This window comes from Pagrus major, chromosome 20, assembly GCF_040436345.1.
Source record: "Pagrus major chromosome 20, Pma_NU_1.0".
Taxonomy (NCBI): domain Eukaryota; kingdom Metazoa; phylum Chordata; class Actinopteri; order Spariformes; family Sparidae; genus Pagrus; species Pagrus major.
Window position 1 is genome coordinate 22,541,464 of NC_133234.1, and position 26,962 is coordinate 22,568,425.

General features: G+C 40.3%; 1 protein-coding gene across 1 annotated transcript in view; it reads left to right on the top strand.

Annotated features, from left to right (window-relative positions):
* myo1d (myosin 1D) overlaps positions 1 to 26,962 on the top strand; it is a 106,740-nt gene that overhangs the window by 20,724 nt on the left and 59,054 nt on the right. Inside the window, exons 2-13 of the mRNA XM_073489228.1 lie at positions 312 to 520; positions 1,140 to 1,233; positions 2,661 to 2,826; positions 3,896 to 3,949; positions 4,259 to 4,354; positions 5,016 to 5,132; positions 6,125 to 6,328; positions 6,733 to 6,878; positions 7,098 to 7,212; positions 7,381 to 7,551; positions 23,260 to 23,330; positions 26,363 to 26,437. Of these exons, the coding sequence (XP_073345329.1) occupies positions 312 to 520; positions 1,140 to 1,233; positions 2,661 to 2,826; positions 3,896 to 3,949; positions 4,259 to 4,354; positions 5,016 to 5,132; positions 6,125 to 6,328; positions 6,733 to 6,878; positions 7,098 to 7,212; positions 7,381 to 7,551; positions 23,260 to 23,330; positions 26,363 to 26,437 (1,518 nt within the window). The remainder of the gene's footprint in view (positions 1 to 311; positions 521 to 1,139; positions 1,234 to 2,660; positions 2,827 to 3,895; positions 3,950 to 4,258; positions 4,355 to 5,015; positions 5,133 to 6,124; positions 6,329 to 6,732; positions 6,879 to 7,097; positions 7,213 to 7,380; positions 7,552 to 23,259; positions 23,331 to 26,362; positions 26,438 to 26,962) is intronic.

Genomic DNA, 26,962 nt, shown 5'->3' on the forward strand with positions numbered 1-26,962 from the left:
AGATAAAAGTATTTCTGACGTTTAAATGCCACCAGTTTGTAGGCAAGTGAGTCCCACGCCTAAACAACACATCAACACCGATTACACTTCAAGCACACTTGACGTTAAGGGTACTTTGTTTATCAGCCATTGTCGATATTAACTCGAAGTAGTTTTATCAGTAGTCTCTATAAAGGCCGATCAGATCACGCAACTGAAGTTTTTCTAACCCTGAACCCCGAGAAATGCAAAGCAGCTCATAAATTGTCAATAGTATTTTTCTTCCATATCTCATATTTGATCATATTCTCCAATGTCCATTTCATCCTCAGGTTTGAGAAGGGGAGGATCTACAGCTACATCGGAGAGGTGGTGGTGTCCGTCAATCCTTACCGTGCCATGAACATCTACGGCCGCGACACCATCGAGCAGTACAAGGGCCGCGAGCTGTACGAGAGGCCGCCCCACCTCTTTGCCATCGCTGACGCTGCTTACAAAGCAATGAAGAGGAGGAACAAAGACACGTGTATCGTCATCTCAGGTAACACTGGAAGCCCCCCTCCTGCATGGGACAGACACAAAGCACACAGATGATTCACTCTCTCGTATAATTACATGTTTGGGACAAGTTTTCTGAACAATTTCTGTCGTATTGGTAAAAAATAAACAGTCCTGCTGTAATAATCTATTATTTCCTCTTATCCTCAGATGTTTTCTCTCCTGAGAGAAGTTCTCGAGAATAGACATATTTATAAAACCGCTGTTCAGTTAAAAATACAAGCATTTTTCCAAACCAATATTTCATGTGGTCACAAGCTGCAGCACGGAGAAACCACACAGAGGATGAAGCACCACTCAGTGGTCAGAGGGGGAACTGAGCTCCTCATATAATGTCCTTACCAAGACAAAAACACAGCATAGTTTTCATTTGTAAATGACATTACAGTCTGTCTTGCTTTAGAGAGACAAACATATATTCTTCTTCTTCCGTCTGATGACAAAACCCTTTGACTTTATGTTATGTTTTTTATGTTTTAACAGTTTGGTCCACATTTTTAATATTTGGTTATTTAATTCACTTGAGGTTTGGTGGTTTTTTCGGTTGGTTAATTTGCTGTGTGTGTGTGTTTTTGTGTGTGTGTGTGTTTGCTGTTTTGCAGGGGAAAGTGGAGCAGGAAAGACAGAAGCCAGCAAGTACATCATGCAATACATTGCTGCTATCACCAATCCCAATCAGAGGGCTGAAGTTGAAAGGTGAGCTGCTGCTGCCATGGACACAGTTACACCTGAACATGTTAAAGTGGGCACAGGCTCGGTTTGGTGACTAAACATCAAATCTTCTCAGATGAGGAGCCTTTTTTTACTGTGGATTCTTGTATTACAATTGTCGATTCATCAATGCTCTTGCTTCAGATAAACAAACAGGTTTTATGACAAAAAATACTTAATATTGTTTCCTCTTTGTCAGGAAAAGGTCTTTAATAACTCATTTTCTTTCCTGACAGCTACAGGAACTTATTTCTCATTTACTATTACCAGATCAGACAGCAGTGGCGTTTATTACAGGTCATTTTTCTTATTTTATCACAGCTATTGTTGTATGAAGTTAGTCATTGTTACACACGCTCCAGTAAATAAATACCGCCAGTTAAGTCTTTTAAATCATAGCGAGATCTAGTTACAGTTCAACAAGGTCACTGATAACTGAGTAGGTGTGGACCTAACACATAACAGGAAAAACTGTGCCATATTACAAATATTTAACCGTGTTGAAAGTAGATAGCTGTGAAGAGAGAAGCTTTGATTTGAAGTAGACAAAATGTAGGTCAGAGATTAAGTTAAGATCTGTGTAAGAATAAGGTTTTAAGGTCAACTGTTGCAGCTGGACGTTGAAAACAAACTCCTGGAGAAACATTTGAATATATAAAATCAAGTGGTTGTAAAACGTCACTGCTGCACAAATCCACACGTACCAAACAAACATGAAACAGCAGAATGGTCATAATGGTGTCATGTAATAAAGTAATGATTGTAATTTTGTAAAATGTAGGTCATCATGATCTAACTTGGGTCTGTGTCACAGGAGAATGTGCAGCCTGTGTTTTAACCTTTGGCACCACAATATAACAACTTTCCACAGAGCTGTATTGCATTTGAATTTATGAGATTAGATAATATTGTGTGATCAGTATTATTATCTTCAGGTTATAAATCCAAGTGTATAAAAGGTGAAACATTTTTAAGATAAACAACACTTTGTTATTAGCAAAATAAGAGATTGTAGATACAAGTTTCAGTATAAAACCTGAATTATTTGGCCACTTGGGGGAGGCAAACAAGCTACACACGCAACACTGGCAGATTATCATATTATTAAGTTTATATGGTGAATGTGATTAAGATCAATTCACTTATTTTGAATCATGTTTCTGCCAAACCTTGTAGAAATATGCTACTCTTGCCTGCTGGGGATTCTGGATTAAAACAGCTTTAACTTATTTAAAGTGACTGCTGGGGGAAAGTAATATCTTCAAAGTAGATCTCAAAACCAAGCTGGACTTGAAAAAAGTGAAGGCTGTAGAGGACAGTTTTTGATCTTTGCATAGTAACACATGTGGGTCTACAGATGTGGGTTCTGCATCAGTATGAGTCACCTGTAATATCGTCCTGCCTCCCCACAGGGTAAAAAACATGCTGCTTAAATCCAACTGTGTCCTGGAGGCCTTCGGGAACGCCAAGACCAACCGCAACGACAACTCCAGCCGCTTTGGCAAGTACATGGACATCAACTTTGACTTCAAGGGAGATCCCATCGGAGGCCACATCAACAACTACCTGCTGGAAAAGGTAAAGGCGGACAAGGATAGTCATACAGTATCTATAATCTGGTGACAGTGAAGGTTTGTTTTACCGATTTAGTTCGATAGTCTTGATTGTAAGTGCAGAAGGAAAAAGGTTTAACATTTTGTATTATACAATCGGTTGTTTCAGCCAAGCATTAAATTAAAATGTGATCCAAATGTGCTCTGATAATTCCCACATTGGACCGTCATCTGGTGGCCATGTTCCTCTTTGTCCCTCCGTTGCATGCATGAGTAGATCCCAACCTGGAGGTCTGGACGCCCATTGGGGATTCAGGATGTTGGAAATCTGAGGGGTTGTGTCTTGATAAACAGGATACTGCAAGAAATTTAAATTTGTTCCACTACACAGACTAGACCTTTTTGGACTTATCTCTAATTTTGCCTGTATTTCTTGTGAAATACTGAAGAGTTTTCCCCTTGTAGAAACTACGGCTGAAGCATAATGAAAACCATCAATTGTTGTTGTTGTTAACATATGCCGAATTTACAAGCAGGCCCAAATGATTAAGAATTTGTCATAGACGGCGTTTCACAAAGGCGAAAGATGTTCTCCCAGCTCAACAACTCACAAAATTGAGTAATTTTATAAGGGAGTCTGGGGAATTTCTATCCCCTTTCATCTCCTTGTTGTTGTTGACTGTAGTTGATGTGGCTGCTGATGTTTGTTTTCAAGTTTACTGTCTGTTTTGGTCCTGTCCCTTCAAATTAATACAACAATGAATGAATTCGCACCCTTTACAATAGCATCATGACCCCTCAGCACCCCTAACTGCGACTGACTTCCAGCATCTCTGCTTTAAGGCTTGCAAAAACTATGCAAACGAAACAGGTTGAGCTGTAACCAAAGAGAAATTTTCCCTCCAGACTATGACAAGGGACATGGCTCCACTTTAAAGGGTCACAAGTTCAAAAAACATTGTAAACACCTGGCCTAGGTAGTAAAGAGCTTTTACATTCAGACATCAGCATACTGCAGTGACAAAAATCTCCTCCCCTTTTTCTTCCGTTCAGACAGTTGTGATGTTACACTGTCCTGTTTTGTTTGTTTACAGTCGAGGGTCATTTTCCAGCAGTCAGGAGAGAGGAGCTTTCATTCATTCTACCAGGTAAACGTGTGTGTGTGCATGTGTTTGTTTGCATGTGTTTGTGTGTGTGCATGCAAACTTTTATTTTGTTTGTGTAAGGCTGAACCCACGCAGCATTACTGAGTCATCAAGAGGCATTTTGTTCCTACATGTAGGAGTTTACGGAGGTGAAAATGACGTCACAGTTTGTGTTGGATGTTGAGTGTGAGAGAATGAGGAAATAGATGCATTAAATTCAGACATGATGGCCCTTCTAATAATGCAAAACATATCAAAGCTACTGTGTGAAGTTGTGTAAGTAAAGTCTGTGTGTTTCTGCTCCTTCACTAGCTGCTCAGAGGAGCTCCAGACTCCCTGCTACGCTCTCTTCACATCCAGAAGGACCCGACAGCCTACAACTACATCAAAGTTGGAGGCCAGATTAAGGTAGACTAAACAATTCACATGAAAATCAGCTCACATACACGCAGTCAGACAAATAGACGTGCATGAAAACCACTAAAAACGAAAGTCTGAGTGAGAGTTTGTTTGCAGGGGGAGAAAAACAACCAATCACACGACTCTCAGATGTGTGTTTTTGAAACAAACCACACCAGTCACATATTTGGAGTTTAACATTTTAAATGTAGGAAAAGTATTTCAGCACTCATCATCTCTGTGACGCTCTACAGAGGAGTGTTTTGTTTTGTTTTTTAGAGCTCTGCTGTGCGCTGATGTCTTTGCACAAGCTTAATGAGTAGGAACAAAACCACTTGACAGCAACAAACAGCCTGATGTCATGGAACAAAACACGACCAAACAGCTGAGGTGGCGGTCTGTACCCTGCGTGTCTCAGCGGCTCCTATTTTTATATAATGCCACATCGCAGTTAAGCTCTAGGTTGTAATTTAATTAACCGTGGGAATTTGATATCCCGGCTTGATTAATTGGAGGGGAAAAGAAGAAGCTGTGTTTCCGGGACAAAACAAAGAATGTAGCACAACACAAGACGTTGAAAAGCTGACAACACAATACAAATCTGATCCAATACACTTGTTTCCTTCCGTTTTTTGTTGTTTTCTAATATTTCTCCTTTCTCCCTCTCCAGTCTTCTATCAACGACGGGGCTGATTTCAAAGCCGTGGCCGATGCCATGAAAGTAATCGGTTTCACCGGGGATGAGGTTCAGACCGTTTACAAGATCCAGGCCACCATCCTACATCTGGTAATACTCGATAATATCCAATCCCTGCTCTTTTCTCTCTCGCCAGCTGTGTCCCAGTATCGATTTTGTGCTGCGTATAGATTTTAGACAAATGAGTGTGGACCAGTGTTGCCAAGATAGATGGTGAGAATACAGATTTGACAATGCACTTAAAAATCTCGTAATGGTTCATTTTACACATCTGTATTGCAGGTTCCTGATCATTTCTTTTGAAGTTCCCTGTAAAAAGTAACTTTATTTGTTGCTCTTGATCGGAAAAAATAGAGACAAAGTTTAACCACAGTTTAGTCTTGTTTGAGTTTATCCCAGATGTTGTTGATTTTCAGAGGAACTTTCTTGGAAAACCTGCTTCATCAACAAGTAAACATCCAGTCATTATTTGTGTATTACTGAAAACTTTATTTTTGACACATGTTGAAATGTTTACCTGCAGAATAAATTCACATTTTTACAGCTGAACTACTGTAAAAAAATAAGTAATAAATCCATCTCCATTGTAATATAAAGTATGTAATAACATAGTCTTTTCCCAGGAATCTTCCTGTTCTTAAATTTACATTTATTTTATTTCCTGTCAAACGTTAGATGAGAAGAGTGACACCACTCTCACTTTAGTATGTTAAATAAGAAGTTACAGATAGCTTATATTAGCATAAAGACAAGGAACAGCTTGTTTATTCACTTATAGAAAAAAGTTATATTTCTGAGTTGGTATTATTACCTCAAAAATATTGTAAATATAAAAATTCTGAGATTGAATTTCTTGGCCTCAAGTGGCCATTCAAGCAACTGCAGTTTATGGTTCGTCTACGCTGGCCTCATTATTCAGCCCTGGAGGTTGCTGCTTGGTGTCCCTCTGCTTCCAGTCTCTGCCAAGCTAACCTGCCAACTCTAGCTTCATATGTAGTGCACAGACATGAAATTGGTAATGATATTCTTGCCTAGTGTTGAACTTTTAATCAATAAGCCATCCTCTCTGGCCTCTCTTCTAGGGCAACCTGACTTTCGGGGTGGACGGCGACGTGACCTTGATAGAGAACACAAAGCTGGTGTCGATACTCAGGGAGCTGTTGTCCACCAAAGAAGAGAACGTGGAGAAGGCCCTGCTCTACCGCACTGTGGCCACGGGTCGAGACGTCATCGAGAAACAGCACACGGCGCAAGAGGCCAGCTACGGACGGGACGCTCTGGCCAAGGTTATTGTTGGAAAAACACAAAATTACATGTTGTGGTCGTCTGTCAGGCTGCACGACAAAGGCAAAAAACAACACCGGCCTGTTGATGTCCGCAGGGTAGTGACATTTCACTAAACACTTGGCGATATTTTCACAGTGGTTCACACTGATTCACACAAGCATGAGTCACAATGTTATGACTCCAGACAGAGGCTGGAGACTGTGGAGGAAGCGATGCATGTGGGCAGATTTTAAACCAGCACTGTGGGCTGTGAACAAAAAGTCTGACTCACTGATATTGTGACATTTTCACTCATAGCGGTCCCATCTGTGACTGTTCATTGTCTGTGTGCTAGACTACTCTGTGCTGGCAGTCAATCATCTACTACACACTTGTCCCGATGGATGTTTTGTGTCGTCCTCAGGCCATGTACGAGCGTCTGTTCTGCTGGATTGTGGGACGGATCAATGACATCATCGAGGTGAGAAACTACGACGCCAGAGTCCACGGGAAGAACACAGTCATCGGGGTGCTGGACATCTATGGTTTTGAGATCTTCCAGAACAACAGGTTTGAATGATATCAAATATTCCACCCATATAAAAAACATCAAAACACCTGCGTCTTTGTGTACAATATTTTACATTTATGTCCGTTTTTATTGACTATTTTAACATTTGATTTTATGGGTTGTAGCGCAGCAAACATCACAAATAATCTGTATGCAACCTTGATATTAAAAAAGTTGGGATGCTCAGTAAAGTTCATTCTCCTCTGTTTGTGTTGTAGCTTTGAACAGTTCTGCATCAACTACTGTAATGAGAAGCTGCAGCAGCTCTTCATCCAGCTGGTGCTGAGGCAGGAGCAGGAAGAGTATCAGCGAGAAGGAATCCCCTGGAAACATGTACGGAGGATATTTTTTGGTCCTACTGTGTTTAATTTATCTGTGTTATGGATGTTGAAATCTGTTTGTTCAGTGGATGTTGGATGTTTCTCTGTCTTTACAAATAGTACAGAACAAAATTCAACATCTTTGACTTTGTCTTTTGTCCTCTGTGTCCTTCGTTGTTAGATTGATTACTTCAATAATCAGATCATCGTGGATCTGGTGGAGCAGCAGCATAAGGGCATCTTCTCTGTGCTGGATGAAGCCTGTATGAATGTGGGTAAAGTCACAGATGAGGTTTTCCTGCAAGGACTCAACGGCAAACTGGCCAAACACGTCCACTACACCAGTCGCAAGGTAAGAAACCTTAACTCCATCGTCATAATCTAAGACAGTTCACCTTTTTCCACTACATGACACTCACATATAAAGATGGATAACGTGTCTCCACTTCCTCCTATTGTACAAAAATGTAAATGTTTAGGATGCGACCGCTGCCATTTTGCACTGGTGACATAATTTGGGTCCAGAGTCTGTACAGTAGTGATCGAGTGGAGGAGCAATGGGATGGAGTTCTCACCCAAACATCCGCCTGACTCAATCACAGGCAGAGCTCAGCTGTCCATCATGGCGTTTAACCCCCTTTTACAGCATCAAATAACTAATTAAAACCAAAAATATCAGACAAAGTAACACTTGAACATCCATCAGTGTGAAATAAAGAAGAAGAAGAAGGGATTTATGACCTATACTGCAGCAAGCCACCAGGGGGCGCTCAAGATGTCATGTTATCCATCTTTATATGTGTAAATGATTCATGAATTTAACTGTTTATATTTCTTTACCTGAAGACAAAATGCTGCCTTTACATGTTAAATGGGTTTAAATATACTCTCCTTCATCTGTATATGTAAAAGTATGAATAATTTACTTTTATTTGTACCTCTGGCACTTAAGTACATTTAATATCAGATACTTTAAGACTTTTACTCGAGTACTATTCGTATGGATGACTGTCAGTTTTACTAAAGTAATATTTTATCATGATTTCTTTACTTATACACAAATATGACTTTTGGGGGTCTCCCTTTGAACTGCAACAATATGATGATTAATCTCTTTAATTTATCTACTGACAGAGAATTTACCAGCAACTATATAGATGGTCAATTTAAGGCATTTATCAAGGAAAAATGTCAATTATTGTATCGTTGTAGCTTCTCTAATGTCCGAATTCTTCATCTTAACAATATAGCGAACTGAATATTTTGGGTTTCGGGCTGTTGGTCGGTCAAAACAAAACAAAGAATCACTCAGTCAATTAAAAATAATCAACACATTAATCTATAACAGAACTGATAATATCTTGCAGCCCTCTGCTGAACAACGTTGAAGTAATTGTGGATTTTATAGCACATGACAGCTGATTTTCAGTCACAGTTTGCTAATGTAATCAAATAATCAAAACAATAAAACCAGCAATAAAACCGAGACATCAAACATTAGATGAGTTTGTGGTGCTGCAGGAAGCTGAGAACACCAGAGGGCAGATTACACCACGCAGTGAGTAACCATCAGCGGCACAGAGCAGAGAGATTGAACCTGATCCTGTTAGTTTGAATAATCAGGAAGGCTTACAGCCTAATTCACTCTAATGGCTTGTACTGGCAGACAAAACATGAGCCAATTTACTTTGCTAACATCCTCAGTTTGTGTTCGGGATCAGATGACTTAGATAAAGAGAAAGTCGCTCCTCATCATCGCTGATCTGGGGTCAGTGTGTTTCAGCTTCTCTGCAGTTGTTAAACATGTTAGGGGCTGATAAGCAGACGTGAAAGCGCAGCAGTGTTTTTTTTAAAGGACTGCAGTGTCCTCTGTGGACACAAGAGGGCATCAGCTGTCAGAGAGAGCGAGCAGGAGTCTGACTCGACACTTTGCACAAGTGATGTCACTGCCAGCCAATGGGAGTGTGTGGAGCTGGTGCTCTGCTGTGTTAGAACGGGTGTTGGAGGGACAGGGAGGTGAAGAGGATGTTTTCACAAATGTATGAGGAGAAGCAAACAGAGAAACTGTGAGGACGAGGGGGAGTGAGATGATGATGCAGCCGTTGGTAAACTGGATTTTGAAACCAAAGCAGAGGGTCTGAGGGGTCCTATAGGAGGCAGTAGTCTGATAGTCCCCGTAGCTTCAGCTGAGAGATGAAAAGCAGTGAGTTTTCTACTTATTCTAAAAAGTTAAAGAAAAGCAAACCTCACATAATCCCAAGGACAGAAATATTTTTACACCTACAAAAAAAAATACACCCACACTGAAATCAAGTTTCTCTTTTTTACTGAGCTAAGACGAGCTTTACTGACCTCACCTCTGGTTTGGTCAAAATAAATCCTCACTTCACCGAGTAAGATGTAAAAATATTCTACACACCATTTTTTCCCGCTTCGGATACCCAACTCGTCTCATCCCCGGAGTCATAGTCAGAGCTGCTGTAAATCACCTCCATACTGTACCCACTGTTTACAAACTGGCATCTGTTTTCAGTCCCAGTCTGGTGTCCAGCCGTGTCCACTGGGAGGCCGCTGAGCTAGGCCCTGCTGACTTTGGTGACTCCCGTCAGCTACTTGCTAATGGCAACTATTCGCTACAGCCAGAGATGGCTACAGAAAAGAGCAGACAGAGTAGCAGTGATTGTTGATGCTGTCCCCTGTAGTTTTTCTTGCCATTTCTTACAGATTGCACCTTTTCAAAACAACAGGCTCCAAAGTGAAACACCTTGGAAAAAACAACTTTGTGCTTCCATTTGATGCAAAGAAATAACATTTATCTAGCTAAAAGGCTCCAAATCCTGCAGACAAACTGTTTCCCCCTTCCAGTGAACAAAGCACACAGTGACAAGGGAGCTGAGAATAAGAAAGGATGAGTCAAGATGGGGTAAAGATTGCACTGCGCTGCAGGCTGTATTGATTCGTGAAGCGTCTCTGTCATCTGGGAGTCGATACGCTCCCTGCTGTCGCCCTCCTGACCTGCTCCTCTGGCAGCAGCACACATGTGAAATGAAGGGTTGAAACTTACAGTCATCCAGCTGTTACTTCCTGGAGCCAATATTGGTGCAAATCAATATTAGCCAGAAATCTTCTCTTTTCTCCTGTACTGTCTGGAGTCCTGTTGCCAGGCAACTTAACATAATGGACCTTTTTGTCAGGAAGCAGTGTGGATTGCTGGGGGCTTTAGTCGATCTCCAGGGCATTTTTGACAGTGTGTATTACTGTTTAAATTAACAGTCATGATGAAAGTTAATCCAGCGAGACGAGGCTTTCATATAACTTTTAATGTCGGTGTCATTAAAATTCATCCGTGGGCAAATCCACAGGGGCAAACGGACCCCTCCCTCCACTTGGCACTTAATAAATGGTTTATAACACACCATAATGTGTTTGTATGCAGGTATAATGACATTTTAAATGTTAATTAATGCCTACAAAGATACATTTTTATATTTTTACAACTGTGTTCATTCACAGAACGAGTTGTGTTTGTGTTTTAACACTTACAACACGGTACAACAACATCATTGCCAGGCACTACTACATCAAAAGCTTCCAGGTACATTTTATGGTAGAGTTTATGGACAGGTGGTTATTATACAACACTTCATAACTTGTAATTAAGTTTCCATGATCAGTGGAGAATAGACGGATCTTAAATGGAAGGAAGGTAAATTACATTTTGAGCGGATGAGAAGGAAAAAAGCCACCAGCCACGTTCTTTATTTCAGCAAATAAATTATCATTTTTTTCCATCTTGCAATGTATAAGTCGTTTCTTTTTTCCTCTCCTGAATCTCTTCGACGACTTTAAGCCAGTTATCTACTGCAGGCGGGGTCTGTCTGCAACCTTTTACTAGTGATTGCTTTCTTAGCTGCTCCAGTCAGTATTTTCTGGAGGTAGCTATCATTTCTGTTTTGACCGACTTCCTGTCACTCTGTCCGCTGTGCTCAGATTATGAAAAATTATCAATTATCCGGGGTCTTCGTATAAATTAATATAAAACATATGAGTTGCATACTAGAAACTATAATTGCCTCTTTCACTTCATACTGCAGGTTTTTAATTAGATCATTAATTTCCTCATCATAACGAAAAGATACTCATGAGGAACAAGAGTATGAAGAGTATGTAGAGGTACATATTCATATTTTTGGTTCCGTTTCCTTTCTTAAATTAATTGGAAGAGAAACAAAAACACTCCCAGCGTGAGAGAGGTGGATTACTGGCTTCATACAATGAACACAATAGAGCCACGTGGGTTGTATGCAACCTTTCTTTAACCAATCTAATAATGAGCCCAGTTTTTTTTGTGTAGTTTCCGGTGATTTGTTATTGTCTGTGGACTTGCATACATTAAGGGGTCTTTTGTGCATTGATTGATGTTATGGTGATTCATTTCGAGGGTGATTAATTGTCCCATATGGACGTTAATTGAAAAGGTGGAGCAGTTAGAGCTGCCACGCTTATTAGACATTGTGATCTTAGCACCACTTAGTGGTCGTAGTAATATCTGCAGTCTAATGAGAATCTTTATGTAGATATTGAATGCACATTTTATTTACTGAGACTATTTATTGTTCTTTGTGTAAAATAATTGAAAAGCAAAGTTTGTGGAGAAACATGTTTTTAATACACATTCACAGTCACCTGAATAATAACAAGGAACAACAACAACAAATAAAATGGTTAGACAGAACGAGACATTTAAGGACAAGCACGACGCAGACGACAAAAAAACAGAAATAAATTATATGATAAGTCGGAAAAAACGCTGACTTTTAATGACTTTGCAGTGGAGAGGGTCTCTTAAATTTCAGGAGGGGAGAAGAACCCTGAGATTGTTGAATTACTCTCAGCCGAAGAAAAAAGAGAATGAAATATTCTGTGTATTATAGTGTGACCTGAAATAGATATCCTAAGCCACACTCGTGATGCAAATTAGCTCTTGGGGAAAGTTCAGGAAATTTCAGGGCTGCGAGGGGAACAAAGTGTACACAAGCTCTGCAGACTTTAAACACCCACCGCTGCTCTCCAGCCTCAAAGCTCACGTCTCTCCACGTCTGTCTGCCAGGATAAAAGTGTGAAGGTGGAAAGAAAGATGAAGTGCGACAGAAAGAGAGAGAGAAGAGGAGAGAGAGGAAGAGAGGAGCGCAGGGAGAGACCGGGAATTAAATGTGAGAGGAAGTGAGATATGAACATCAAGGGAGAGAAAAAGGGCTGAGACATGCAGACGGGGAGGAAACCAGGGCTCAGAATAAAGTCAGTGATGTCTGATGCAGCACCCGATTTAGTGGCATAGTTTTAGTTTATTTCTTATTTTAACAGTGGATCAAGTGACTATATATAGTATGAATGGGTGGCTTGTGATGACAGAAACCCGGAGAGTTATCACCCAAATCTGCAGCTCTCCGTGTTCCTTCGTTTTCGGCTCTTGTAGCTCGTTATTTTGGTTTTCTGGTCCACAGACTTTGCTCTCATCTCACCACTGTACACCATCTGCCCAGCATCAAACGGCAGACAGACAAAGTTAGCGACTAGCTGGTGAACACTGAAAAATTTAGCAGCTAAAAGAGAAATATTTTTTTCAAGAGTTGGTGGAGACAAAAACTGTTTAAAGTAGAGTTAATATTAGACTTGATTCATCAGGTGGCCAGAAACACGACTCCAAATGAAAGCTAATGTTGCTCCAATGTGTGAATAAGCAACTTAATATATGTTGGATGATGTATTTATAGCATGAGCTGTTGAAAATGTTCCAGTTCTTAAGCCACGGTTAGCAAGGTCATACTGAAGTCTCGGATTTGTAGATTATAATAGTCGAGCCACCAACCCAACCTGGAAATGAGACCCAACAATCAAATCTCCTTCTCCACAATCAGTGATGTCCAGAAACTCAGTGTGACTGTTGCACTGTGGGTAATGTAGGCGTCAGGTTTTGAAAAGCAGTCGACTGTTCTAGCAATGCACTGCTGTAACACTGTTGGACTAATTATAGACTCATTATGATCCGAATCGATACAGCAGAACCAGAGATATCACCTTTTTTATTTCACACAGTCTTCTCCCTTTTCAAAATCAGGTGCCAACATTACCCACAATGCAACTTAGCTACTGAGTGACATCAGTGGAGGCAATTTATCAGATTACATGCAGCTTCCTCTGGAGCTGCAAAACACACTTTAACTTTGGCGTCCTCTGGTCTAAAACAACACGTTGGAAGACATCCTCGAATGCAGTATGTTCAGTATACAGTGTAGATGTGTAGATGTCTCATGTTTAATACATAAAAAATACACCCTAAAACAAACTCCTATAAAGCAACTTGTAATCAAAAAGTACTGTAGCTTGACAAACAAAGGGTGTGGACTGTAAAGTTGACCTGGAGCTGAGATGTTCCTGTCGAGCTGCTGTTTCCAGGGTCAAGAGTGTATCCTGTCTCTTAGCACCGCCGCTGCCCTCACAAAACAAATAAAATATACATATTGAGTATCAGCCTGAGAGCCTCACTGCCAAGAACCGAGGAGACAAAAAAGAGTCGACAGGAAAGAAAATGAGTCAGAGATCTATTCCAGGAGATGCTCTGTAACACGAGCGGTGCTCTGTGTCTGCACTTATGTTCTCACCCTCCTTCCAGCACCGAATGATGTTGCATACAGCGCACACGCCCTGCTGCCGTCCATTCAATCACTACATGTGAACAGTGAATTCACATCACATGCTCTCAGTATACAAAGATGTATGTGCACATGTCAACACACATTTGATAAGAGATTAAAAGCAGGAGGAGGAAGTAAGGAGACAAAGTTTCGATCACTAGCAGACGCACGCTGTTCTGGATCTGCTGTCTGCTGATGAGAAATTATTTTTATTGGCTTGCAGGCGTCGCAGCCTTGTTGTGAATTAATCAGGCGCTTTTGATGCACGGCAGCTTCGGGCTTGTTTACAGAGACGTCTTACCTAAAGGGAAAACGCTTGAATCTAATACTCTGCGGATGATGCCTCACTCTGATTTGTTTATTTTTTGCTAATGCGTCGGTGCAGTGAAATGTGTCTCCAGTTGTTTTCTATCAGGTTGTGTTTTTTGCAGATGCTTTCATCACACTGAACTTTAACAAGTTTCATGAATGTTTCACTCTTGTTGACCTACAGCCAGCGAGCTGCGCACTTGTTTACTTGAGTCATATATCTTTTTAATGTTATTTTTAGGTCACTGCACCACAACCGAACTGACTGATGATGGTCTGTATTTTTCTCAATGTGTTACCGCCTGACTGTAGCTGTTTACTCTGTGCCATGGAGCTTTACTGTTGTTCAAAAAACTATTAAAAACACAATCTTCTCCTCGCACTATTCATGTAGGTGCATAGCTGTACAGCAAACTAAATATACTGTGCTGAAGAAAGAAAGTTGGTCTTCGTAGGTTTTACTCAGGTAATTACTCAGCAGAGCATCCGAGGCATAATAATCCTCAACCGAAAGAAGTCCCCAAATAATTTACTGATGAAACTATGTTTTTCGCTTCCTTTTTACAGTTGCTACAATCTATATTTTTTACATTTTTTGCTCGTGGTGATGAATTAAAAAAATATATTAAAAAATATTTGTCAGACTTGTGTTTACAGCTCGTTTCTGCTGCCCTCAGATGGTCAAAAAATCAGTTATTGCAGGTTTAAATATTTACGAGGCAACTTCATTGGAACGCAGTCAGCTTGTGGGCAGGATAGGGAAGTCAGAGAAAGATAATGTGTTGTTGTTTTTGTTCTTTTTATGGGATTTGATCATTTTGTATCATAACAGCAGCCGTATCCTTAAATCAAAACTTAGCTGAAGCATCGGCGTGTTTCCCAACACTCCTCGTTCCCTCCTCGTCTCACTTTATGCTACTTTGATCTTCCAAATCTGCTTTTTTCTACCCAATTTCAGTATCGAGTGCTGACACAGTACTTCTGTTTGCCTCTCTCTTCTTTTTATTGAGCTCTTTCACAATCCCTGTTTCAATAACTCCCTCTAGTCTTCACTCCCATTGTCGTCCTTTTCTCATCTCATCTCATCTGCCACCATATTTACTTTACAGAAGCCTCTCAGCACGTTGCATGTACAGGTGCAGCATACTAATAGGATGTGAAGTGTGTGTGTATGTGTGTGTCCTCTGCCCGCTGCCACATGTATGATTACATGTTAGGGGTCTGCGCTCAGTGGTAAAGCTTTCATAGGCCATGTGCTGGTCGATGCTAGTCATCGAGGCACAAGGTCATCGTGAGCAACAAGGACACATGGAGGTTCAGTTTGATGAGTTTTACGTGAGTTGTACTCATATATACCTCTGTCACGAGTGAGGATGTCACTTTAAGATGTTGTTTTAATACCCTGACAGCTGCCAGTCAGAGCACTGGGCATGAAATGTAAAATCCATGTCGTCATCTGCCGCCTGGATCAGCTCCCGTGGTCCCCACTGAGAGTTCTTGACAAGTTTGCAGACAGTCAGACGCTGCTCAGCGGGAGGTCTGGCTTGTGCTGTCCTGGATTTTTCTGTCCACAGAGAGCAGGAAGGGCAAAGGTGGCAGAAAGGGTAGTCGGAGAAATGATTGCAGGAGTTGCTGGAGGGAGGGAAGTGGGTTTGGAGTTAGAAAGGGTCAGATTGAGGTGGAACTTCTCTCGAATTGGTAAAAATAATTTACTGTACGAAGAAAAAAAGAACAATCTGTTCTGCCGGAGAGAAGTCTGCAATCCAACAAAGTTTGTTTTGTCTGTACGGAGGGACGACTGAAGTGTCGGAAGCTGTTATGGGTGTTACTGACTGGTAACTGTTTACGCGCCAAATCACCAAAATCCCACATATTTTCTGACTTTACACTGACTAGTATCCAGCCATGAGTGGACAATATGAATGAAAATCTTCAATCTTGGTGTATCTGTGATTTTATGTTGTGAAACAGCACATTCTCTGGAAACTGAAGAAAGGATCAGTCTTGCATATAAACAGTCTTGCCCATCGATTTACAAGCAGAGGCCAAATAAACTCAGAGATATTAAATGATTGTGAAAACTTTAATATGGAAAAATCTGCTTGAGTTATACATTTCGCTCCACATACAAAATTTGACTAACCTCGGTTGTATCGAAGTGGCAGCAGAGACAGATATCTGCATGGTGGGAAAGTTTGTAATTTGGCCATTTAATATGATATTATCCTCTGTGTCTTTCAGTAAAAATCTTATAGGCTATTTCATTTACTGGCCTTAACTTAAGCTCCATCCAACAAAGTTCAGAGAGTAAATAGAAAGGTTATTAAATCATAACAGAGGACATTAAAGCAAAAGTGACTTTTTTCAGAGAAATATATCATCCACTGAACATGACATCGACTGTATCGCTGGTAACCTGTCAGGTACAGCAGGCTACAGCTGTTAATTCAACATGTCAGATGCATTTAATTAACACAGGTTGTGAACATTAATTAGACGTGACGCTGGAAGCTGTCCTGTTTCTGTCTTCTCACCCAATATAAGGTGATCAGACATCTCTGAGTTGAGTTTTAGCCTTCGGTTACAAAGCATAACCCTTATAAGAATCTGTAAAGGATTTAAAAGGATCCTGATTCAATAACAGGAATAAATACTTGTTGTAAACTTATTGTTTAAGAAGGTCAATACTTACCACCAAAATTATAAGTGAGTATTTTTAGATGTGAGACAGTCCAGGGGGGTGTGAAAGGTTGACAAATCAAAGGAAACGCCAGCGTAAAGTGTCTACGTAAGCCGTTGTTCAACAGAAAACCTTTGGTTGAACGTCATTCGAGCGCCGTGTAACATCTCACTCCATTTACTCCCATACCTGTAGGTGTTGAGAGCATATGAGTCACGCCTTTGACTACTCAGTGACCCCTCGAGGAACCTGTATGGACGCATTTGCATCACTTTTTTTCTTCTCTTTCTTCCTTTGAATTGTCACCCGTCATACATTGGCGTATATGGCCTTCAAGTGTTGCCTCTGTTGCTGCTGAGGACCTTTTGTTAAATCTCATGGCCGCCTTCAGCCTGAATACTTTACAATTTCCACAAAAGGATGAAATATGTGGAAGGAAAAAGAAGAATCCTGTTCTTTTAATTTTTATAGTTGTAGTGAAGATTTATTGTGGTGATTTGTGTTTTCTCTACGAACAATATCTACGTATATATAATATCTATGTCTATATAAATTTATCTACGTATATATATATATAACAATACCTCTATCATATAGTCACTTCCTGCAACAGTGTGTACCTGATCACACTCAGTCCACCATGTTCTCGTTATTTTCTCCCCCTTTCCGTCTCTCGCCTTCTCGCTTCACTTCTCCCCCCGTTCACAGTTTTTCTCTCTAAATGATATGTTCCTGTCACCGCCCTTGCTGCTCTGCTCTGCCTTTGTCTTTATTTTATTTAATTACACTGAAAACTAACATCCGTTAAACACTTGTTGCCTCTTTGCATCTCCTGAGCTAATTATTTTTTCTTCATGTGTCACTTTGACCCTTTTTCTGTCTTGTTTCAGTGTCACGCTGCGCCTGAAATCCACTTAATTAATCTGTTGATTTGTCTCTCGAGGATGTTACGGAGTTAAAAAATTCAAATGTAGCGGCCAATACTCACACATTTTTTTTGCAGTCATCCCTCAAAGATTCGTAACAGAGGAAGGATATTTTACAGCTTAACCATCAGGCTGTCAGTAGTTCGACTGTAAAGACAAAGACATCTTCAAATGAGTCGGTCTGTCACAACAACGTCACAACATATCGGCACAGAAATAACTGCGATACACAATATTATTGTTATTTGATGACTGTTTATGCCTCTGATATATTGCAAATATATACCCTTTCTAAGAGCAATTAGTTTTTAAATTCTTGAGAATATTATATTTGTGAATCAACATTTTCAGAAATAAGGAAAGAAAAAGTTGTTAAATTAGCACGTGTACTTGTACTGGTAACATAAATGACTTAAACATCAACACAAATGTAAAAACAACTTGTCATACAGTACTTTTTTTTTATCATCAGGTAACTCTTGATTGATCATTTTATTTTGTCTATAAAATGTCAAAAAGAGTCCAAAGTGCATCAAACAGTCCAGAACCAATAGATATTTAATTTTCTGTGATTTAAAACCAGAGAAAAGCAACAAAAACTCACATTTGAGAGGCTGTAAGCAGCATTTTTACCTAATAAATGTCTTACAAAATCCAGGTTTAATCACATTTTTGTGTATTAAATGACTCCTATAATTGTGACTCTTCAAACAACATCTGTGTCACTACTGTAGGTTGTAATAAATGCTGTAATATAAATAGACTTGATCAGTATCAGCACACGATGTGCTCCTGCTGTTGATTATTTCTCCTGAATCGAAAGTCTCTCTGTCGCCTGTTGACTCAGGCTTATGTTCCTCCTCTCACCACTTCCTCTTCTTATTATTCTGACCTTGTTTCTATTAGTTTGCCCTCCTTCTCTCTCTCTCTCCACACACACACACACACACACACACGCACACAATCCTTGGCAGCTTTTTTATTAGCACCTCCTCTGTGTTTGGGATTCAGCCTAATGTTAAGAGCGAGGGTGTGACAGTGACGGTGTGTGTGTGTGTGTGTGTGTGTGTGTGTCTGTGTGTGTGTGTGTGTGTGTGTGTGTGTGTGTGTGTGTGTGTTGGAGTGTGACTGATTGTGATGGATGAGGGGCAGTGTGGCTTCCAGCAGATGCAGGCTGTCTGTCTGTCAGTGCATCTGTTGTTCTGTGTGTTTGTGTGCGGTCATGTATGTTTTTCCTGCGACGGTTACTCGTATTTAACCCCTGAAGTGTTTGCACGCTCTCTTAATTTCTGTCTAGATTATTAATGTATCTTAAGACGGTCAATTTTCATCCACGCAGGGTTGAAGTTATGATCCAGATTTTCTGTTTTAAAGGCATTTTCTTCCCTTTGTCTGCCGAGCACGTCACTGTTAGCAGTGACAAACGTCTGCGAGTGTTACTGGCAGCACTTCAATGCTTCAGTGCATTTCTGAAGTGTCACTGAGGTAAATAGTTTTCTGATTTCTCTGAGGAATTTCACTTTGGCTCCGTCAAGGATTTACTTTGGTGTCCTGTGTGGGTTTGGACCTCAATCAAAGCTGACTGATTCATTCAGCTCTCTGATGTAAATCTGTGAGGTTTTTATTCTGTTTACAATATTTCCTCTCAGAAGGGACGGTCCTTTCTTTCAGTGTCTTAGTGTGTGTGTTTGTGTGTGAGAGCTCTGAGCTTTACGGTGACTCATTCAGCATTTTCACAAAGTACCAGAACACACTGTGTTAGCTCGACTGACGGAAATAGCATCAAGGTAGACGAGAGTGTGGCTTTAAAAGTTTTATTTGATGGCTGTGTTTTCCAGTCCTCCTCCTGCTCTGCTCCTCCACACCAGTGTCCGGTATTGATGCGATTATAAGTACATGACATGGCCAAAAGTATGTGGACAACCACACATTTCAGCCACATGTTATCCTGTAGTCCCACAAGAGCGTAAGTGAGGTCCAACACTGATGTTTGGTGATAAGGTGTGGTTCTGTGCAGGCCAGTCAAGTTCTTCCACGCCAGCCTCTGTGCACGAGAGCATCGTCGTGTTAAAAACAGGAAAGGGACAAACACAAACTGCTGCAAAAGTTGGAAACACAGTGTTAATTAATTAGAAATGGGTTCAAATTTGTATTTGCTTTTTGTCTGACAGTGAGTCTGTTTACATATGAAGCTGGAGCATTGACTATAGAAAACATAGTCTCCACCATGCACCCATAGGTTTCTGAAGAACCACTTTAAAGCTGCAGCTGTTCCCATCTTAGCTGTGCCTGACTCTGCTCAACTCCAGGCTAATGCAAAAACAGGCATGGAGAGAAAAAAAAAGGTGTGTAACTGAGGCAGGTTCAATGAAAGCTGGTTGCTGGCGGCTAGTTATCAACCAAAGTGCAGACTCTCTTAATTATGCATAACTTTAAGCCTTAAAATCAGTGGAACAAGTAAGTAATGTAAAAATTCAACCACCTTACAGTTGTCAGGAAACATGGAGGTTGACGCTTGAACTGGTGGACAGGGTTCGCTTAGCTTAGCACAAAGCCCAGAAACTGACCACCACCCACAACATATCTTGTTTATTCTTAAAGTCCTCCTCAGCACTCTGCCATAAAAGATGATTGTTTATGTGGTCATAGAGGCATCTGTATTACATTTAGACGGTTACGTAACCAGTTAAAAGTTCCTTGTAGTATGCTTTTAATGGAGCCAAGGGCCAGTTCAAAGGTGCACAGGGATATCCTCATGTTTTTGGCTTCATTATGTATCTGTCGTTGTATAAGTCGATGATGAGGGTGCAGGATACATCCCTCCACTTCTCTTCCTCTAATCTCTGATGTCAGCGTAATACTTTCAGTGACAAGAAACCCAACCATCATCAGAAGCGGCTGTGAGGCTGTGACAGACCTCTCTGCATTTCCATTCATGCTTCTCTCCTGCTAACTGGCCTACATACGGGCATCAGTATCACACACACACTTTCACACACTTTTTGAGGCTTGTCCCGTCTCATCATACGATACTCACCTCTCTTCATCTTCCTCCTCCTCAGTTCTTGTCTGACGTCTGTGTCCCCCCCCTTTCTTTGATTGCACATGTATTCCTGTCTTGCTCTTCTTCTCCTCCTCCTCCTCCTCTTCTCTGTAAGACTTTATCCACCCTGACAGTGATGCTGTTTTCCGCATCAATGCATCTGCTTTTGCAGCAGCTCTGCAGTTTTGCGAATCATTCTTAGAGTATAAAAAACAATGCAGACGGTTCGATTTGTCAACCTTCACTATGAATCGGCCATTTTGACAAAAACAAACTTGCAAGTGATATTTCAGCCAGATTTATAGCCAGCGTTGATTCAGTGGAGGTTTCTCTCCCTCTGCTGCAGGGAAGCTGTCGTATTTGTCAGATTAGATTAGAGTTTCCCGCCTTATATAACGTCTGAAGCTATAGACTTGAAACGTGGACTCGAGTCACAAAAATTTCCTTTTTTGACTTAACTTGCACTGTTTCCCGAAAGAATCTTCAGGTAAAGATGGTCATAAAATTCATCCTTCATTTGTGGAACCTGCAGGAGAAAAACTACACGTTTCATTGACGTTTTAAGCGTTTCATCTTTAATACAGATGCTCTCTGTAAGTGACGGTTGTTGTAAAATGAGTGATCATGATTAAATCTGTGAGATCTGAGAAGTTTTTATCTTGTTCGTCCTCTTCTACATCTTTCCATCTTATTTATGTGTGTGTTTGCACACTTGTGGACAGAACAGTAGGTCTCATACAGAAGTTATGACAGAATAACATGATATGATATGCATCGTCATAAAAATTAAAGGAACCTATTTTATTTAGTTTTTCAAATAGTTTACAAACTACACAGCCGCACATTGACGTTTCAAAAACAAAACAGAAAGACAATAAAGTGAAATAAGTGAAATGATAATGACAGATAGCTTTAAAGACTGGTAATGGCGGTAAACACAAGTTGCCAGACGGAAACAAGAGAGACCAAGATGAGTGATTCTCCTACAGAGGTATGCAACTGTTCACTTCTGACAGCCACAATCTGCTGGCAATGGGAGTTCATTTTTCTGGCAGTGGTCAGCAGGATTTCTGGAATCATTATGTGTAAGATTAGATTTTAAGAGGTTTCTCAAAAGTCTCAGGACACCGCTGCCAAGTGGAGTGAAGGAAAGCGCCCGCAGCTAGACCACAGCAACCTCACAGGAACCTCTTTAACAGCATGTCTGTGTTCCTGCAGCTGAAGTACTCTTGTGAGTGTTTGTCCTCAAAAGTTCTTGTTGTTTGACCTCTCTGAGACTCGACTTACTTGAGGCCGAATGTCAAAAGCGTTACATAATCATTGTGTTGAAGGCGCCAGACAGGCTTTGCATTGCCACACTTTTCAACTTGAACTTTATGTTTTGTTCTTATTTTCTTTTGTCCTCTTTTGTCGTTTGTAAAGCACTTTAGTCAACTCATGTTGTTTTTAAATCCACTATAGAAATACATTTTGAATATAGAAACACATCTTTGAAAGAAAGATGTTCAAAAGCCGCAACAGTAACTCATCCTGGTTACAACAAAGCGTGTCTCTCACAGACAGAGGCTGGGAGATCCCTTATGTGTTTTCAAAGACATCGGTTACTTTCCCGGTTGGCCGTTATTTATTTAGAACAAAGGGCAGTCAGAAACATGTGGCGAAGGCTGACATTGTGACATTTTGTTTTGTGTACAGTTTGTACTCACTAAAAAAGGATGAAATCTTTCTCTGTACTTGAATTTCTCCACAACTATTCTTCCAATTGACTCCATACACATGTCGGGTGTATTGCTGAGGAGCCGAGTGTCGAGTTTGAAGTAGTTTGGATGAGTGGTTCTCGAGAAAGCTTCAAGCAGTAAAAAGCGGAGCCCGGGCAATCATCCCGTTCTAAAAGGGCACGTTTTGGACTCATTAGGACACAAGATGTCGCAGTTATGGAAGTAAAAATGAACAAAAGTTAACTTTACTGATGGTGGCAACACAAAGTAACTAAGAGCGGCTGGAAAACATGAAGTCCAACAGAGAGTCATCCAAACAAGTGCGGTCCAACAAAAGATCAATGGGAAAATGCAGGACTAGGGAACTGACACAGACACCCTCACAGCTGAAAGAGAGGAACACACCGACTATATACAGGAACTGATTAACTAATGAACACAAGTAAACACAGAAAACAGGTGGGAAAAGCACAAAGACAGGAAGCTTAATGCTCTCTTTCAACATAAAACAGGAAATAACTAAACTAAAACCCAGGACACGAGACTTACAAGTGATAATGGGGTTTTTGAAATGTATTTCTCCCAGTAATATCAAAGTAAGTACTAGTATCAAAGTGTCATTTCTTTGACTTAAAGCTTTATCACTGGCTCGCTCACTGACTGCTCTCTGTCCGTCCGTCTCTCTGCAGCTCTCGCCGACTGACAAGAGCCTGGAGTTTGACAGAGACTTTCGTATCCGGCACTACGCAGGAGATGTGGTGTAAGTATCTTAAAGTTTTATTTATTCAGGAGAAGCTTTTACCAGTGATTCATGCTCTTTTCCCACATTTGTACATTTTTACATATTCATGTCTCAGAGCTGCCGACTAAAACCACAGTCTTGTACTTCTGGGCTCTTGGAGAGAGAGCGACGGGAGTTTGAGTTCCTGAATGAAACTCGACGGTTGTTCTGGAGATGTGGGAGCATCACTCATTCACACTTTATATTGTTTTCATAACTAGAGCTGCTTTGTCTATTCAGCCGTCACTGCTGTCTGAGTACGGATGAATCATTCTCTAAACCCTTACTTTATGTAACATCTTTGATTAAGTCATTTAAATATAACAGAAGAAAAAGGGGAATTTCCATTACTGTGCACCGATAAAACTAATGTGACTGTGTACATTGAAGCTGAAAGGAAGGGTTTTCATCCACAGGCAAAACTTTGTTAAACTTATCGAAAGAAGATGATCATCTTAGCTTTAACATCATATCTCTTTTTAGCTGAAAACAATCGATTCAAGGTTTCACGCAGTACTTAAATAGCTGAGAGTAAACTGACAGTTGAAATCTTGTCCAAAAAACTGAAGATACCCCCGTGCGCAGTATCTGTCAGCCAAAATATCACTTAAGAGAATTATCAGTCGGGGGGCACGTTGTGACCTAAATAAAATTCAAGATTCAAGGTATTTATCGTCACATGCACAGTTAAAGAAAAAAGTTTTCCTGTACGATGAAATTCTACCTTTGCCTTCCACTCTTTACAATGAAAAACTTGTGTAAAAATATGAGAAACAATAAGAATAATAAGATACAACTATATACAGAACATGTACAATGTGCAATATGCAAATACACAGTATCAGTACCGTATCATACAAATGTGCAGTATCATGCTCTACTGAGGATACAGTTAAAATTAGACTCCATCTTCTTCAGTCAGACCCAAAAACATTCAGTCAACCTCACTGCAACATTTATATTTTCAGATGCATTTTTAAACTTGCCAACTGAGGATCAAAAAAGATATCCGTCAGCTTTTCGGCAAAAAGGAGAAAAAACATCAAAACATCATAACCCATAATGAAAATGCACATTAATCTTGGATCAGTGTGAATAAAGAATAGTTGATCAAAGATTATTTTATGCACACAAAACTTTCAGACGTATTCCCACATGGAAGGAGTTTTAATCAGCCCGGATGTTAATTTTAAGTTGTGTAATCTATTATAATGAGGACCCAGTGAGCATGTCCTCGATCACTGAGAACAAAAAGTCCACATTGTGGTCAAATAAGGGAATTCTCTCAGTAATGTCAAGTCTATTCACCACAAAAATACAGAGTAACTTGCATAAATTGGCACAAATGTCAATAAAAAGGCACATAACAACAACAAATGGCAATGAGACAAAAATGTAAAACATAATAAAACGTCAACCATCAATTTCCAAAACATAAAATAACAAAACCACTAAAAGCAACTAAAGCCTGTTGCAAACATGTACATCAGTCATAAAACAGCCAAATATCTGCCTCCTCTTGACATTTAAACTTGGAGACAAACACTCAAACACACTCACTTGAACATTTAAACTGCATCTTCACTGAAGGACGCCCCCCCCCCCAAAAAAAAAAAAAAAAAAAATGACAGCAGCTCTCAAATCCCTGATGCACTTGGACATCATTCAAATGAATAAAATCACACACGCTAAGCCCCCCAAAAAAAGTGCTCTCAGGGAAACGTGTTGAGCCCATTTGTGAGGGCTGAGTGTCTCCTGCCTAGGGGAGGACTGATTGATCCCTGAGCCACTTAGACCATCTCACAGCGGACAGCGCTGTTATTTATAGAAGGTTCATTACTAACAGCGCACATTAACATACATCACTATATTTAGATCATATCAAACCACACTCAGTGGCCACTTTGCAGCAACTTAATGCACAGAAGAGGGTTAGCATCTGGTGAAGTTTGACGGTAGAGCGATTGTTGGTGCCGGTTCGAGTGCATCAGAAACAGCTGATCTCCTGTGATTTTCACAGACGACAGTCTCTAGAGTATAGTGAAAAGAGAAGGAAGCAAAAACAAAACACATCCAGTAAGCTGCAGTTTTGTGGGTAGAAGTTTCTTGCTAATGAGAGAGGACAAAGGAGAAGACTGGTTCAAGTTCACAGGAAGGCAGCAGTAGCTCAAATACCAATGCATCACAATAACTTAATGAATCTTTACATCTTTATGATGACATGATATATGATAGTACTAATAGAAGTATTAGCCTTTTGCTTATTTTGTTTTGTTTTCCCCCTTTTTTCATTTTTGTATTTTTCTTCCTCACTTTAAAGCTAAAAACAATATTGTAAGAATGTTATAAATATGTGATAATTGTGTATAATAATGTCGATATATAACGACTTAAGAATGAGACTCTCAACTCTCAATCAACTATCTTTCTGCAGAATCGCTTTAACGGTTTGCCTACAGTACATTATGTAGTGTTGGATGGCGTCCTTCTCTCAGATGGATTTAAAGAATAAAAGTAGCCTATAAAATAAATATGCTAAAATGGGTCGGTGTGTGGGAAACACTGCAAATATTCTAATTTAGAGTAGAATAGATTAAAACAATAATTTTATCTGCGTCTGGGAGAATGTAAACGGCAGCAACAAGATGGCGGTGATAAGATGGTGAGTGTTTTAGCATTAAAAACCCGACATCTGGGAAACATCGTCCATCAACTTTAAGTAAGTTGGAGCAGCACACCATCCTCTAATGGCCACTTCCAGCAGGATAATGCCTCATTTCACAGAGCATGTGTCATCTCAGGCTGACATAACATGACAATGAGTTTGGGGTAACTGCACTCACCTCCACAGTCATCAGATCTCAATCCAATAGAGCAGCGCCTGAGAGCAGCTGCAGATGCTTCATGTCAGCATGGATAAAATAGTTATTTAGTCATGATGTTTCTTGTTAGTGACAGTAAGCAGGACTGTATGTGTGGACATGCGTTTACCTGCCTCCCTCTCTTCACAGGTACTCCGTGGTGGGTTTCATAGATAAGAACAAAGACACCCTGTTCCAGGATTTCAAGAGACTGCTGTACAACAGGTGACACACACACACACACACACACACACACACACACACACACACTGCTTCAATCACTTCCACACACTCTTCTCTGTTTTCCTTTCAGCACTTTGATTACATGACACCCCTTTAGAAAAAAAAACCCAGCACAGAGCTGGTACAACTAATCTCCTCTCAGCTCACTCTTATCCTCCTCCTCCTGCTGCTGCTGCTGCTCTTCTCCAATCCTCTGGTGTTCTTCCTCTGCTGAATATAAATGTGAGGTCTTAGTAATTCCTGACCTGTCTAATGTGCATTTTATGATACTCTTTTACACGGGTCAAAAACAGGGTGTTTGGACAGCAGCCAGAGATGTTTAACTGCTGTGCTGATGATATAATGGAAACTTTTTTGGATTTGGTTTTGGTTTTGTAACCAGAGGGTTAAAATAGAAATGATGAAAGGTGGGAGTCATTTGAATACAACTCCTGCTCGTTATAATGTTTGAACCCTTTTTCATAAATGTTAAATGGCCCAAAACACAGAACTGTGCTCTGATTTTCA